This window comes from Anomaloglossus baeobatrachus, chromosome 6, assembly GCF_048569485.1.
Source record: "Anomaloglossus baeobatrachus isolate aAnoBae1 chromosome 6, aAnoBae1.hap1, whole genome shotgun sequence".
Lineage (NCBI taxonomy): Eukaryota > Metazoa > Chordata > Amphibia > Anura > Aromobatidae > Anomaloglossus > Anomaloglossus baeobatrachus.
In genome coordinates, this window is record NC_134358.1 from 59,940,629 (window position 1) to 59,958,504 (window position 17,876).

General features: G+C 35.5%; 1 protein-coding gene across 7 annotated transcripts in view; it reads left to right on the forward strand.

The window, feature by feature from the left end:
* The window catches only part of CSMD3 (CUB and Sushi multiple domains 3), a 2,007,504-nt gene that overhangs the window by 1,493,897 nt on the left and 495,731 nt on the right, over positions 1 to 17,876 (forward strand). For 5 of the 7 annotated variants that reach the window (XM_075352941.1, XM_075352934.1, XM_075352935.1 and 2 more), the window contains 2 exons: positions 9,180 to 9,293; positions 16,301 to 16,396. The exons of the other annotated variants lie outside the window; for them this stretch is intronic. In XM_075352941.1, the coding sequence (XP_075209056.1) occupies positions 9,180 to 9,293; positions 16,301 to 16,396 (210 nt within the window). The remainder of the gene's footprint in view (positions 1 to 9,179; positions 9,294 to 16,300; positions 16,397 to 17,876) is intronic. 7 annotated transcript variants of the gene reach the window in all.

The following is a 17,876-nucleotide window of genomic DNA, read 5'->3' on the forward strand; positions in this document are numbered from 1 at the left end:
TTTTCCTCCCTATTTGTACATATAAAAATAACTGTCAATCAAACCTACCAAGACAAAAAGAAGCCAAAAAGGAGCAGCCCCTTTACTCTTTTCCCCATTCTCAGCTAGTTTTTAAAATATGCTTGCTCTGAAATACTTCAGCATTTCAGAGCAAAAAAATAGCAATTTGCAACAATAGAATCTGTCATGGTGTCAAACAAACTCTCTTAACAAGATAGCTTTCAAAGCTCAAATGTTTTCATATTATTTTCTCAGTAGTGCTTTAAAAAAAGTTTGTGAGCTGCATACATGCTATTATAAAAGCATTACTATTATTATTATTCTTTTTGTTGTTATTATTATTCTTTTTGTTGTTATTATTATTCATATGGATTTTATTGTTATTTTTAAATTGTTTTATTATTTATAATTTATAATTATTTTATTATTTTTTAAATTACTATTATTATTTATAAATTATTATTATTATTATTATTATTATTATTAGTATTATTATTATTATTATTATCATTATCATTATCATTATTATATTATTATTATTAATAAAAACAATAATAAAAATAATAATAAAATAATAAAATACTTATAATAATAATTTAAATATAATAATAGTAATTTAAAAATAATAATAAAATAATTATAAATTATAAATAATAAAATGTAAAAATAATAATAAAATCAATATGAATAATAATAATAAAAAGAATAATAATAATAATAATAATAATAATAATAATAATAATAATAATAATAATAATAACATTAATAATAATAATAATAATAATAATAATAATAATAATAATAATAATAATAATAATAATAATAATAATACAAATTTCAATTATTATTATTTTCATCACAATGTGGAAGAAAATTTGCAAGGACTTCTGAAAATTACTAATATATTTTTTATTAGCAAGCGTAGATATAAAACCAGCAATATAACATAAAGTGGAAACATTTTTTCAACTTTTATACATATCTCAAGATTAGTGTAACACCCTTGGAGTAAGTAAATTAGCAACAACATTTATTGAACCAAGCTGACACAAAATTAATTTAAACAAAAAAAAAACAGCGCACAATTTCTTGGGCCACTAATTAAACTGGCAAAGATTTGTTATTGGCAGTAATTAAAAGTACACTGGTTTTCAGAGTAATAAGGATATATTGTGTGTCTTAATGCTGTTACTGTATGTTACTTTACAACTTTCTAATTCTGAAAGTTAGAATATAAAACTACTGTGCTACCAAGTAGAATGGGAGAAGGCTGTGGAAGACTAGGTAAGGTGTGTCGTAAATAAAACTAGTTAGAGAGTGTAACTTGCACAATAAATAAGGAAAGGTATGTAAATTAAAAATGTTTATTAATTTCTTAAAATTAGATAATTAAAAGGAATTTTGTCTGAAAATATGAAATAAATAATTCTGAAAGTTGCTTTAGGCCAAACATTATATCATAATGATATGGTTTGCTACTTTTATCCATAACATTTAAAGAAAACCACACTAAAAAACCCCTTTTATTTCAGAGATATCTTAAATTCACATGAGTGGACCCTTGGAAGTTCGGGTTCACTGGGTTCAGCTGGACTTTAGATGAAGTTTAGTTCTGGACCTGAATTTGACCTCAACCTCATTGGAAGGCACTGACTGGGCAGTTTTGGTCTCTGCCCATAGAGACTGCCATAAACAGATCACTTCCAGGGAAGGAGGGGCGGAGTTTTATTTTTTATTTTTTGTACACATTATATCCGATACTGCTGAATTTACCACCAGTGTGAGCCATTCAAACACTGCAAGTAGCTCCCACACGGCTGAGCATGGAGCGTACCCGAGCACAGCAATGCACGCTTGAGTGGTTAACATACATATAGCACCCAAACTCTGAACTTGAACACTGATTTTTTTTTCCAAAGTCTGTGTTCAATATGAACAGTGAATTTTAAACTCTTCATGACACATACTGAATACTGGGTACATCATGGATCGTGTCAGGGTAATCCCTGCCGTCTACTGCAGGCAGAGATCCCAGAACATGTCAGCTGATTTGAACAGCTGATATATATGTCTCCCAGGCAAAAGTGGATCAGTGATCCACTCGTGCCTTTTAATCCCTTACATTTGGCTGTCAAACTGTGACAGCCAGATGTACATGCCAGGCGCGGTAAGCGCGTACTCACCGGCTGCCATTGGAAGTCACGTGACGTGATCAAGTGGAGCCAATGTTTGCCATGATAGCACAGGGTCATGTGAGGACTCCTGTAGCTATCATGAGTCACTTCCTCTCACTGCCAGCAGAGCGCTGTGTGGGAAAGGACTGCAGCATTTCTGGAGATTTCAGCTGTGCAGCTGTGATCTACAGAAATGAACAAGCAATCAGACTCGTGATCCCTATAGCCCCCTAGGGGGAATAGTTAAATAAAATAAAATCAAAAAAGTAAAAAAAAAAAATTAATAAAAGTCCAAATTACCTCTATTCGCCCCATTAAAAATTAAAGGGCTAAAAAATAAAAACTATACACATATTTGGTATCGCCACATTCAGAAACACCCAAGGTATCAAAATATAAAATTAATTAACCTTATCATTAAACTGCGTAGCTGTAAAAAAATTCCAAACGCCAAAATTACATTTTTTGATTGCCACAAAGCTTGGGCAAAATGCAATAACAAGCGATCAAAATGTAGCATCTGCGCAAAAATGATACAATTAAAAACATCAGCTCACGATGTAAAAAATAAGCCATCACTGAGCCCCATTTCCTGAAAAATGAGAACGCTACAGGTTTTTTTAAAATGGCGCAAAAAAGTGCGTCACTTTTTTGAGACAGATTGTTACATTTTTTAATCCCTTAGATAAATGTAAACCTATACATTTTTGGTGTCTACGAGCTCACACTGACCTGAGGCATCACATTAACACATCATTTTTACCATGTAGTGAACACAGTGAATAAAATATCTCAAAACCAATTGTGCTATCGCACTTTTTTTTGGAATTTTTCTGCACTTGGAATTTTTTTCCGTTTTACAGTACACTATATGATAAAACTCATGGTTTCATTAAAAGGTACAACTCATCCCGCAAAAAATAAGCCCTCATATGGCAAGATTGACAGAAAAATAAAGTTATGGATCTTGGAAGAATGCGAGCAAAAACAAACAAACTGAAAGATGGAAAAATTGTGCAGGGTTGAAGGTTTAAAGTTCAGATTTGCTCATCTTGAATTTTAAAAAAATGCATATCTTGCATTCTACTGAATGAAATCAAAGTCATATGGAATTATGAATGGAGTATAAAAATGTAGACTTTTATTGGCGTTGTATCACTAATAGATGGCTTAAATTAGTGTGTGTTTTAGCAGCTCATATTTCTTTATTTATGTATCTTATATATTTTTTGAATATTTTCATAACAAGCACTATACATGTACAATGCAAGTCAAAAGTGGGTGAATGCACGAGCCTTGTAGCCAGGCTTCAAAGCAAACTGTAATTTTTACTGTATGTTATGGCACTGCTGTATATAGCACAAGCGATCAGTCCTGTGTCCCAGCATGTCTAACTGCATGTCTATAGGGGTGTGAAAATAAATAAACAAATTATCCAGCCCAGAAAACGCATACAGCTACAGGATACAGCCCCCAGTTGTGTGCTTATCTTGGTTGTGTATTAACATAAGAGGGACCACATACGTCTTTTAAAAATATGTAATGAAATAATTAAAAAACTGGCCTGTAGTCCCTCCAATTTTGATACTCATCCATGATAAGGCCAACAGCTGGGGGATGATATTCTCATGCTGGGGAGGCCCATAGTTATTGGTCACCCCAGCCTAAACATAGCAGCCTGTAGCCATTATATGCAACAATCATGGCCCTTTTCCTGGCTCATCATTGGGGTAATATTGGGGGTTAATGACAGCTCACAGCGGCCACTAAGCCTTAGATTATAAAAAGGAGATGACCCTTCCATTACTAATGTGTAAGTGAAAAGAAATAAACAGAAGAAACACCAAAAAAATCCTTTATTTGAAATAAAATACAAAAATACACCCTCTTTTACCCCTTTATTAACCCCAAACATCCAGTTCCGACGTAATCCACATGAGCTGGCTCTGGCTCTGCTACATACAATACATATTGAAGTAACAGCATGCAGGCACAGAACATATCTGCATGCTGTGGCTTCAAGTAGAGACTGAATGAGCCACAGCAATGAGTAGTAATGTCACTCAAGTTATTTGTAGTCACAGCTGAAGGTTCCCATAGTAAAACACCTGTGACCACAGGTAAACTGACCTCAGGTGAACTCATTAAACTACAGGACCTCACCTCACCTTGGTTGGTCTTCAGGGTCATACCGAGCTCAGCATTAAGAGAACTGATAGATCTATAACAGATTAAAATTTGATTTTTATCAATAACACAACACGCAAACCAATAAATAATACATCTCTGGCATTAGGATCACTCAGTATGCTGCTCTTAGATGGGTTAACAAAAATCCAGTGACAGATGCCCTTTAAAGTGGTTGTCCACTACTTGGACAACCTCTTCTCAATGACTATATTTTCCCCATGTAAAGCAATAACAGCTACACTCAGCTCCAGAGGGGGCACAGTTTCAGCAATATTGGCTCTCCCAATATCACATGAGCTCTGCAGGAAATCAACAACCGGTTCAATCTCACCTACTTTGAATGTAAATGACATCCAGAAGAAGTCAAGAGCAGCTGCAGCTATCATTTCTTCAGGATATCAGTTTTGTCCTATGGAAGTGAAAGTGAAGTAGCTACTTATTGGCAGCAGGGTTTGTGTGACATAACAATGGAGACCAGTAGTCAACATTGTTAGAAGAGCACCTACACAATACATAAATGAGCAAGTTTCTACAGAGGGTGAAAGCTAATTACTAGCTTCACGAATATTTGCCGAATAGCTCGCTGCTATGCAAATATTCAATGCGCAATGTAAGTATATGGGAAGCCTGAATAATTCTGAATAGTTGTTATTCGGGTTTCCTATAGACTTACATTGTGCATTGAATATTTGCGAATAGTCGAATAGCGGCGACCTATTCGACAAATATTCGCGAAGCCGAATATTTGAGGTATTCGATCATCCCTACTAATTACCACTCCTTCAGCAAATGTAAAATATAAAAACCATGCTCCTAAATGTATTAATATGTACAAAAAATACTAAGAAAACATGGTGTAAAAAATGCCTTGCATCTTTTTTCCATTTACGATTCACTTCTGTTTTAAGCTACAAAAGAAATGTCTAAAAGACCTTAGTGAATACAAAAGATCTGAACTTGGATATACTTTATCACTTTATTTTATGTACAATAGGAAAGCATCACGTTTTTGGGATAGCACTTTGCTAATACATTACGTTTGTGATATTTTCAGGGAGAATTCAGCAACATAAAGGATCTGCCTTCATGTGGTTGGGAAATCTAATGTTATTTCATGGCTCCTGTTATTTTTTATTCTCTTATTATTTGAAAGCAGAACTAAAAAATAAGAAACTTACGTGGGGATAGTATATTACTAGTTTTATTTTTATTATTTCAATATCTATATTTTAGCTTTTATTGTTTTGCATAATACATTTGCAAATATTTTCTTTTGTAAATACTAAATAGTTACATTGAAAACATTATACAAGATATTTTTGTAAAGAAAAACAAAATAATAACAATATTTAGACTTCCATCACGCACTATTTTAGCATTTATAAGCGCGGTTGATGGGCTCGCAGGAATTGACCAATTTATGCTCTAAATATATTCCATACTGCATTAATGCAGATTAAATTTCATATACTCTATGTTTGCAACTATCAGCGCTTACAGAGGCTGCTGTATTGTTTTGTTTGTGTTTCGTGTAGTCATAGCAGCTCATACCTCTTCACATTTACTTGAAGGTACCGGTCCATTTTTTTGTAGCATTTATAAATTTAGCACATTGATAAGAACTTTGGTAGTTTTTTTTTATTTTGCATTATTTCTGAAAGAAATGTTTTCAAGTACCATTGTGAAAAATGCTAAAAAAAGTAATACCCAATACCCATAAAAAAAGTGCAACCAAAATGCTACAAACATGGAAATAATAAAAATTTTTATCCATTTACTCAAGTTTTCCACCTTAAAAAAAGTTTCAAAACTTGACGAGATATTTATGGATATAAATAGCCCCTTTTGCCCCCTGTAAGAAAAAAAATGTAAATTGGGCTTTGCAAAAGAGAGTGGGGCTTAGACCTTGCCAATCACCATGGAACATATTTACTAGATGTATGCTAGAAATGGAGACTACATTAGTCAAACCAAAAAATGGATCAACACATCCACTAAAATATAACATTTATTGAAAACATCTTTAAAATTCACATATGTCAAATAATAGTACAGAGGTCAAAATATAAGGAGAAAGGTTCTAGACATAAATCCCACTAGTAGGGTAAGGAACCCAAGAAGGTCGAACTATATTCAGAGGGTTAAATGCTGACTATATAACATCAATCTCAGGGAGGGATGAGATAGTGAGTATATGTGTCATATCACCGTTAAGTTAGCCATAATGGATCTACCCACATAAAACACCCAGACAGTGTAATATATCAATACTTAAAATTAAGGTTACCCTTATTGAATAAAAACGACCTCCTAGGTAGCTCTGGCAGCCCTGATGCGCGTTTCACCTATAGTGGCTTTCTCAAGGGAATGCACAGTTTTAAGTAGGGGTGTATTCTCATTGTAAGACTGAGGGAAAAACAATAATATATTTTGTATTACTTTTTTATGTTTCTCACAAAGAAAATCTTGCCTAATGAATTATTTGTTGTTAATGGAGACTACATTGTAACCCAAATGGAAATCAGCTAATAGCTAGCAGAGTTTAATTTTCAGGCTCCTGAATATGTCACATATATGCCAAATTTAATACATTTGGAAAACTTTACCGCTTATGGTATCAAGACTAAAAATGACAGTTTTCATTTCTTGTTTTGTATGTAGACTTTTCAGTAAGCTTATACGGGTTTTAAACTTATATCTAGCCCCAAAATTAGCAATGAAAAAACAGCTAATATAACTGTAATTACAATACTTCAAAACACTGGCCTAAATCAGTTTTTCCATTTTGTGCCATTATTTCTTTATATTTTTTCCCTTGTGATTTGCAATAAATTCCCAGGATTGCACAATTTTTATTGTATTTTGTAAAAAATAAAACAAAAAAAAATTATTTTCTCCTTTTACTTGTATTGCACTTTTTTAGAGTTAAAATTCCACAATTCTTTAACATGTGACATTAGTTTTTAACATGTCACAAAAAAAGTAAGTACCGTATTTTTTGGTTTATAAGATGCTTCAGATTATAAGGCGCACCCGAAATTGAGAGGAGGAAATAGGAAAAAATAATTTTTAATGTTAAAATGAGGGTCCCTCTTATAATCCTAGTGTGCCTTAATCCTAATGCTCACCAAGTGGGAGCAGCAGTGGTGGAAGGTCACAGGTGGCAGAGTCGGCAATGCTGCTAGCTCAGAGTTGGGAATGTTGTGGCTCAGGAGGGTCAGTGGATGTAGGGTCAACAATACTGCAAGCTCAGGGGTGTTGTGGTGGCAAGCAACACTGATCTGCTGGTGGGCTGCGGGAGTGTTACTGCAGTTGACCAACTCAGAAGGGTCACAGGATGGGGTGTTGCGGCAGTGGAGGCGGTGGGTGCCTGACCTGACTGCGGGCTCCATTGAGTTGCTCGCGGGTGATGCAATGGATTTCAAGAAAATTGCTGCAGAGACTGCGCATGCGTAGAAAGGCATCTGTGGCCATTTTCTTGAAGTCCATCACGTCAACCTAAGGGGATTCAATGGAGCCCACAGTCAAATCAGACACCCGCCGCCAAGACACCCGTCTTGTGACCCTCCTGAGCTGCTCCACTGCAGTGACACCCTCAGTATCGCCAACCCTGCTTACTATGACCCCGCTCCACCACCGTGGACCCAGTAAGCCATATGATTGGAAGACGCACCCCCATTTTACCTCCAGTTTTTTTGGGGAAAAAGTGCGCCTTATAATCCGGAAAATACAGTACATAAAATTTGCCTGTAGTGGAGATCATTTGTGCAGAAATAGTGACTTTTTAAGAATTTGTAAATGATGATGATTAACAAAAACAAAATGAATGAAATAGCTTATCAAGGAGTCAAAAGAAATAATGATTTTGAGAAAAAAGGGAAAAGTAAAAAAATTGCACAAATTCAAGGATGAATCAACACCTGTGGGTTTGAATTCAGCATTACAATTTTTCAAAAATGTAGCTTTACTGGTATAACCAACATTTTTTTTTTTAGAAATAATCTTTTCAAGTACATTTAAAAATTGTATCATTTGTATTGTTCTTAAGAAGATTAAGAATGACCCATCGATCTTTGCAGTATTTATTTTGTTTTCTTTCTTTAAAAATAAATAAATAAATCAAAATGATAACTGATATTCATATTTTTTTATATATATTTAATGATTACATCTGCCTAAGACTGGTTGATAAGTATCTAACAATAATCAAAAACAGAGAAGAGAAATTGGGAATGTTGGCATAAATATTTATTCTTATGCACGATTGGGAAAAAAACTTGTCTGGGTTCATCTAATTTAAGACGTTTTTCACAAGCAATGGTAGTGAATATTGAACACATACAAATGGTGGGGCAAGTGTCCAAAAAGTGGAGCAGATTTTTATTATATTGTGTCTATTTGCCCCACTTAACTTCACATGATATTTTGAAAAAAAAAAAAAAAAATGAATATTTTACTTTTAATATTCAATTTATTGACTGAACGCCCATTTTCATTACCCAATGTTGCTCCTCCACCAAATAATTTCACAAAATCAGCAAACGTCTTTTCATGTTGTTTTATGCATTAATGTTTGCTGTTGGTAAATTATTATTGCAATCTATATATTCTTTTCCTTTCAGTTACATATTGATTCATTACATTACATTTTAGGCATTTTATATGCCTTATATATGATCATGTAATATTATTACATATTTTTTTGTATTCTTTGTCACAAATTATTTGAAACATCTTAAAGATCATGAACTTGGAGCATGATTTCTTCTCTTTTCTCTCCCTTTTCTTTCTCTGCTACTGGTTATTGCTCTATAGTGGTTTTTGGCCAGTTTGTGTTTTTCCAGACGTCTCTCCATGACGTAGTTGAGGTATATGATGGAGCAACTCAACAGTCGCCTCTCTTATCTTCCCTCTCAGGATCTCATTCAGGTACTTTTTTGTTCTCAAAGATACCAATGGGTCATTTATAAAATGTTCTTTTTTTATTATATCTTGTTAGTTGAATTAAGTAACATACTGCCAACATAAACCACATTTAGGTCTTAAGGAGAAGTCATTATCAGAAAATGACCTATTGATTAAATCAGGTTTTTTTGGTTAAATTTAATTTTTTTATTTTGAAATTTTATTTTTTTATGTACTACAATTTGTATAAATAATAAAAAATAGAAATCTTGCACATTTTCACACGGGCCCATGGGAATTTTTTAGATTTTAAGTTCATATTGTTTCAGGAAACAACAAATGTCCAAAGAATCAATGGTAAAAGTTGAGCGAGTTTCTGTGTAATACTCATGTATTCGTTCCGAATAGCGAGTACAATGCAACTCTGTAGGATATGCGAGTAATATTTTGATACTCGCTCAACTCTACCATTGACTCTTTGGATATTTGTTGTTTCCTGAAACAATATGAACTGAAAATCTAAAAAATTACTCGCATTTTCCAATCAGCAGACAATTACTTGTATATCCCATTGACTTGGGTTGTACTTGCTATTCGGAACGAATACACGAGTATTATAGAGTACTAATTACAAGTATCGCGAATACAAATGTTTTGAAACTCGCTCAACTCTAGTGAATGGTCAAGCTTTGATTTTCTCTTTTATACTGAAGCATCTAATTAGGCCGTTTTGAACAGAAAGGGAGCGGGTGGAGCAGTGATATCACCTTTTGTGATTTGTGGACCTGTGTTATTAACCAAGTCTAGCAGTACTCCCTACAATCCTACCTCTGCGAATAAGGAGCCAGCTGTAAACATTCCGGAAGGAACAGAAAGTAAGGGTTTAAAGCTCCAATGGCCAATGTTAAAATTGCAAGATTACTATTTTTGTTTGTTTAATAAAAATTGTAATATGAAAAACAAATTAATTTTTTTTGGGGGAAAAGACATGTAGAAAAACTCCTTATTTAAACAATAATTATTTTTATGATATCTTCTTTTAGCTGTTTTTGTTTTCCATTATGTAAAATGAAAACTAATAAAATGTTATACACCCATTTAACCGCCCACAGGCACCAATACTGATAAAATTGTTTACAAAAAATGTATAACCATAATCATTTGCAGCAGTATAAGACCAATGTGATCAATAATTGGATGCCACAATCAAGTGGGGAATGTGGGATGTTACTGCTGCAGCCATGTTCTCAGAATAACCACGGATACAGCTCTGGAAATGCAGATATTAAATGGTTGCGTATCAAAGGGGTTGTTCGCTACTTTAACATTGATGGCCTATTCTAAGGGGTACTTTGCACACTACGACATCGCAGGTGCGATGTCGGTGGGGTCATGTCGAAAGTGACGCACTTCCTCTGTCGCTCTCGACATCGTAGTGTGTAAATCCTAGATGATACAATTAACGAGCGCAAAATCGTCGTAATCGTATCATCGGTGTAGCGTCGGTGAATTCCATAATTACGTTGACGCGACGGTCCAATGTTGTTCCTCGCTCCTGCGGCAGCACACATCGCTGTGTGTGAAGTCGCAGGAGCGAAGAACATCTCCTACTTGCGTCCTGCGGCTCCTGTCGGCTATGCGGAAGGAAGGGGGTGGGCAGGATGTTTACATTCCGCTCATCTCCGCCCCTCCGTTCCTATTGGCCGCCTGCCATGTGATGTTGCAGTTATGCCGCACGACCCACCCCCTTAATAAGGAGGCGGTTTGCCAGCCAGAGTGACGTTGCACGACAGGTGAGTGTATGTGAAGCAGCTGTAGCGATAATATTTGCTACGGCAGCTATCATAATGATATCATAATTGCGACGGGGGCGGAGACTATCGCGCTCGGCATCACAGCATCGGCTTGCGATGTCGTAGTGTGCAAAGTACCCCTTAGGATAGGTCATCAATGTCTGATTGGCTGGGGTCCGACACCTGGCACTCCTGTCAACCACCTGTTTCTAATGATGGAGGCAAGAGCAATTGGCTGGAAATTCTTAGTTCCAGAGTTGCTTCATCAACTCTTAGTGGCTGCGGGCCCATTGACCAGCTGTTCTCAGTGCCAGTGACAGCATCAGGTGGCTAGAAATGCTCAGTTCTGGAGCTACACCATTATTTCATAGCAACTGCAGTCAGGTACTGCACATTCAATTCCCATTCAAATCAATAGAAAGTGGATATGCATTGCTGGGCTGCAGCCAATAACAGTTGACAAAGCAACTCTGGAACTGAGAATTTCCAGCCAATTGCTCCTGCCTCTGGAACTATGAGCAGCTGATTGGCAGGGGTGCTAGGTGTTGGATTCTGGCCAATCAGACATTGATGACCTATCCTAAGGATAAGCCATCTATGTTAAAGTAGTGGGTGGCCAACCTCTTTAATGATGAGTAAATCAATTTAAGTTTTCTTTCATGTTTAATTTAGAATGACCTAAATAATATAATTTTTGTTAATTATTTATGCAAATTCAGATAAATAAAAAAGCAATTTTACTCCCCTCTCTGCTCAATTATCCCGCTACTGTAGCTCCTTGTTTGGTTATTCTACGGCTCCTTGCAGTTTACATTCATCTCTTCTTGTGGCTCTAATTTTTTTAGTCCTTTAATTGTGACAATGGATGTCCTCTTCCTGATCTTCAGTCTTTGGTGGAAAAGTATTGATGGGGAATGAAGATCCAAAAGAGGATGTCTGTTGCCATTCTTTAAGAAGAGAAGACCAAATAGTCAGAAATTTGGAGAGAGCTGCAGTGGGAAAACAATGTGTGATGAAGTGAGAATATTTTTTTTTTCGTAATTGTCAGCTTATTATTAGGCACATTTGATTTGTACTGAATAAATTGGAAACCAATAAATTACCAAACGTTCGCAAATTTCAACGGATTTCCTCATCTCTATTGAGCGCACATTGTTTTTCTAACTTTATCATTATTGGTGTCTGTGTGCAGATTTTTAAATAACATGCAAACCCACTTAAAACTATATTTTGTGTATCGATTCTTGACATAGAAAAGCACAATGGTATGTATTTACATAATAACAGTCTAAGTTCTTGTGTACCCTCATATGGCTATATTCTAAACAGCCTCTTTAGTATGGAGACATAAAGCCATACAGCGCCTTGAACGTACAGTATAATTAGTTGGACTCTAAACATATAAAGAGATGTACGAGATACTACTGGGCATATGGAGTCCAATGTTGCATACTACTGTTGTGTCTGATTTGTAGACCAATGGAAAATTTCTGCAACCCTATGTAACTCAATGAAACTATAAAAGTTTGTATTATGAACAATTGTATGAGCTATTAGGATCTACATGTAATAAATGATCTATAATAGATCATTCGGTGCACATAGGATGCCATTGTTTTTGACAGCACAAGTCCTGTGCACAGAATAATGCACTGCCAGTGCCGACAACAATGATATTTTGTACAACATAAAAGTTAATTTCTAGGCATGATCGAATATCATAAATATTCGGCAATATTTGGTTTGCGAATATTCGACGAATAGGTCACCGCTATGCGAATATTCGATGAGCAATATAAGTCTATGGGAAGCCCGAATTGTTGCTATTCGGCAACTATTCAGGCTTCTCATAGACTTACATAGCGCATCGAATATTCACAAATAGTCGAATAGCAGCAACCTATTCGTCAAATATGTGTGTAGCCAAATATTTTAGGAATTCGATCATCCCTATTAATTTCCCCTGATGAACAATGCCATTTGCTAGTTCTTTGGGTGATTGGCAACCTGTTTAGACTGCAAAATTATTGTGAAATGAGTATTCATATGAAACCTTTTCACGATAATCTTAAGAGAATTATTCCAATTTCTTTTTATGAGCCAAATGAATCAAGTTTGGAGCCATCCAATTTCCCCTTTCCATAGATTTTTGTACATTAATAAACCTATGGGAGCTAATTTTAGCTAATATGTCCCTGATTCATGAATACTGGTGATGAGCAAGCACTACCATGCTTGGGTGCTTCAGTCGCATGCTCAAGCGGCTCGACTCGTTTACCAAAGTATATTGGAAGTCAATGGGAAACTCAAGCATTTTTCATGAAGATCTTATTGAAAAATTCTTGAGTTCTCCATTGACCTTCATTTTATTTGGTACACAAGTTGAGACCATTTTACTGCTCGTTACAAGTACCAAGGACATGAGCGTGGTATAGCTTGCTGATCACTAATAAACACAAAAGATATAGTTTTGAAACTTTCTTTCAATGTCTGTAATTTTGTAAAATTTACAGCTAAAATAGTTATCTGGGGGATTAGTTTACCCAATTCAAGACATATTACTGAAGTTGTGAATGGAGTAAAGCTCTTCCCGTGACTGTTAACATGTTAAATGCCACTGTCAGTCTCTGACAGCAGCGTTTAACATGAGTCAGAAGGGGGTGTCATTCCATGAACCTAATGTCGTGCTCGTGACATGATTGTGGGGCACTACTTGGTTGCCATAACAGGCGGGGCTCTGTTGAAGACTCCTGTGCCTGTCATTACGGTACTACTGTGAGATGACAGCCTATAGCTGGAATTCATATGAGATTGAAGCCTCAAGTCCCCTAACCTCAAGTCCCCAAATCCTAACCCCTATCCTCAAGTCCCCAAGACTAACAAACAATAAAAAGTGAAAAAAAAATTAAAAATAAGAAAAAAATTAAAAAGATATACAATTTCAAATCACTCTCTTTTAAGGCTTTAAAAATAAAGAAAATAAAACTAAGTTACGCATATTTACCATCACTGTGTTCATAAAAGTCATCTATCAAAATATAAAATAAATGCCTTGGAAGAAGGGAAGGAAAAAATGAAGGCGCAAATATTAAAAATTGTCTGCTCATGAAGAGGTTAGCCCCAATGTTCATATTAATGCCAAGTACATTTGAAACTATATTAAATTCTCACCATTGTGCTATTCAGAATCAGGAAATGATATGAAAAATATTGAATATTTTAAGATTGGAACTTTTTTACATAAATAAAGCTTTCTAAGAATCGGTCAGAGAGCGTGTTCTGAAGGGGAGTTTGTGGCTTTTTTTTCTGCCATTTTTTAGTAATTACTCTAAAAGTGTCCACATTCGAGATCCAAGCTAGAATATGGTTGGAACCATTGTGCTTGAATATAAATCTGACCCATACACATTAGACAACTGTTAGTAACTCGAGTTGATGTGCTTGCGAGTATGGAAAGCTGCTAGACATCTTTCAAGAGATTGTTTATAGTTATAATTAGTTACATTGAAGTGAATTGTGCTTTTTTCTTCAAAACTGCTCGCATTTTATTTGGAATAAAGAAGCCATATGTATTTAACCATGGACAACTTTTTTAATTGTCCATTATTTTTTTTAAAAAAATAATAAATATTGAGTTGTTGCCTATTTTTAGTTGTCATTTCAGCAGTCAATTTTTTCATGTGGATAGACAATGTAACAGTTAAAATTTAAGGAGAGTCTATTGCCAAGAGTTATGATAATCAGTATATTGTATATGTTATTATGACATTCATATAGTCCTCTTAGCTGGAAATCTGGATGTGACTAAATATTTATTTTTCTTGTTTAAGTTTTATGGTCTTTGGTATTTCAGTGATTTTGATGGCAAAAATAAAGTAGTCTTTAACCCAGCTCTCATCAAAACACCAGTTACTGAAAAAAACTTATGTACCCAATACTAGTCATAGCTACATTGAAAGGGTTGCCCAGCACTATACAGAGGCTTGCTACAGACCCATCTTATGGTTACTGATAACTTTTTTCCTACTTAAACCACATCATGAAACTGCACATTTGGATCTATCGGCACTTCCGCGAAGGGTCACATTCATATGCTCCTTGAGTTTCTGGAGGCTTTAAATGGATTTTCAGCACTAACATCTGCTGTCTTGGATGGACTTGCCTTCTCTCCAATTGAGCATGCCTTAGACAGTTTTCTCAATGGATGCCGAGCCTTAATATAACCATTTGGCTCATGTTCAGTTGGGAAAATTGGAAGCCCAGGAATCAGATATAATTGCTATTTTTGAGTTCAGATGTTGTAAAGACTCATTGTGCATCCAAATGTGACATCAGGAAATGTGCTGAAATATCCAGATAGTGCAGTCATGTGACACTGGAGCTAGTAAAAGAATATTAGTAAAATAAGGGGGCAAGAGATATTTCTGTAGAAAGCCTCTTCCAAGTGCGTGACAATAGAGTTGAGTGAACCTCAGGCTTAAGTCTCGGGGTTCGGCTTGGAAAATTACATAATAAGCCTCATGGTGAGTATCGTGGTGTGCTCGTGTCTCAGTAATTACCTGCATTGTCGGCTCTGCTGGAGTGTTTGGTCATTGCAAAGTAGGCTTTCATTCAGTGTACCGAGCTGTTTTGTTCACAGAGAATTAATAAAAATAAAAACACCGGGCACCCACCCCCGGAAATGTTTTCCATTAGGCGCATAGTAAAACAGGTAATGCAGGTAATCACTAAGACACAAGCACAGAGCGACACTCACCATGGGGATTGTTACTTAATTTTCCAATCCTAAACCCCGAGCCTCAAGCCGGAGGTTAGCTCATCTCTACTTGACAACCCCTTTAAAAGCAAAAATAATAAACATAACGCTAAAGGAGCTTTTGATTTGTCTAAATGAGAACATTGTGACTCTACATGCTGCTTACTTGCCAAGTGTCTGCTGTGGGGCAAAGCAGAATTTTGCCATTTTATTAGTTGTCTAAATTTAGAGTTACCTTTTAGGTGATAGACTCTCTTTAAAATATAGAGCAATGATGGTTAACACTATTCTACTACTGTACGGCCAGTAAACACTCATTTATTTAATTTGTCCTCTATATGTAATATGTGCTTGGCTTTCAGTAATTACACACTGACACTGATGCCTAAGCTTCATGTAAAAACAGATATTGTAATAGCACAATCAGAACGTTACTTTTTTGACTTGTTAATAAAGTTTGTTTTATTCATTTTGTTGAGTAGGCGAATCACTTCCACTAAGTTCTGGTAACCAGATTATTATTAAATTTACAACAATTGGACCAATGACATCAAAAGGATTTCACTTTGTCTATCAAGGTAAATGCACAAACAACCCTAACAATACATTCTACATGTATTGTGTCATTATTTCATCAAGTCAAGATCTATTTGAGACATTACTGGGCATATGTAATGATCTCCGTCTCCATAACTCTTGTTCAGGATGGTGTTTCTCAGCTCCAGTTCTCAAGATTCCCCAACAGGATATGTTGTACAATTTGTATTGTGAAATATGGTGATAAAACAACTTGAAGCTCTTGCATCTCAATGAAAATCTGCATCAATGACCCCACTCCACATTATCAAATGTGTCCTTTCCTTACCTTTCATCTTGGCATAAAACAGTGTGTCCACCCATATCCTGTCCATTGCCATTAACTTGAGAACGGCGGAAGCTATAGGAATAGAAGTGATGTCTAGGTATAGTAAAGCAGCCATGCGCTACGCAGTGAAACCACCTTCTGTAAGGTGTTGATTCGTATTAAATTGATGATGCCCTACAATTTTTTAATTCACTTTTTTTCTCGTTCCGTTTTTGAGATAAAAATGCTAACTCTGTTGTTTTCCACCAAGTGGCGCTTTAGGTGGTTTCATTGTGTAGCACATGGCTACTTTGCTATACTTAGACACCACTTCTATGCCTATAGCTGCCGCCGTTCTCAAGTTAATGGCGCTGGACAGGATATGGGTGGACACACTGTATATTCTGAGATGGATGGCAAGAATTGACTACTTAAAAAAACATGACTCTGTAATACTCAGTTAGTAGATATCTATGCTGATGGTGTCTAGTAGAAAGTATGGACAATATTTGCAGTGCCCTGGTTCACATTGTTACTCAATGGCAAACAAATCAGGGTCCTGCCAACTTCTTCAGCCAGTATTTGAATGCCAAATCCTGGCTGCCACTGGTATTTAAAACCTCACTTTGATATCTATAATTAAGCCTTAAGATTGCATGCAAAATCAAATACTTTATACAGAAAAAAAATCTTGGCATTTCCCAATGAACTTCAGTTTGTGAATTTATTCTCCCATAGAGAAAAGTCAATAGTTTCATAATGCAAAAATATATAAAAAAATTGAATACTTGTGGCAACCATCAATCTACGATTAAAATATAATATTACTAAAAAATACTCAATTCAGATTACAAATTAATTTATGAAGAAATCAATATAATAACTTAAATTGTCCCTAATGGAGATAAGCAGACCCATGGACGTTCGACTTGGCGGGTTCAGTCGAACTTTAAATAAAGTTGGGTTTGGGATTCAGACTTGACCTGAACCCCAATAAAAGTAAGCACTTCAGTCTCCGCTCACATGCAGACAGCCATAAACAGAACATTTCCAGGGGATGTGGGTGGGGTTTTTCCAATTTTATTGTTTAGTGCACACTGTATCCAATCATGCTGTTTTTACCCCCCAGTGCAAGCTAATCAAATACAGCATGCGGCTCACACTGGATTGAGTGCTGAGCATATCCAAGCACAGCAATGCTCTCATTAGTGGTT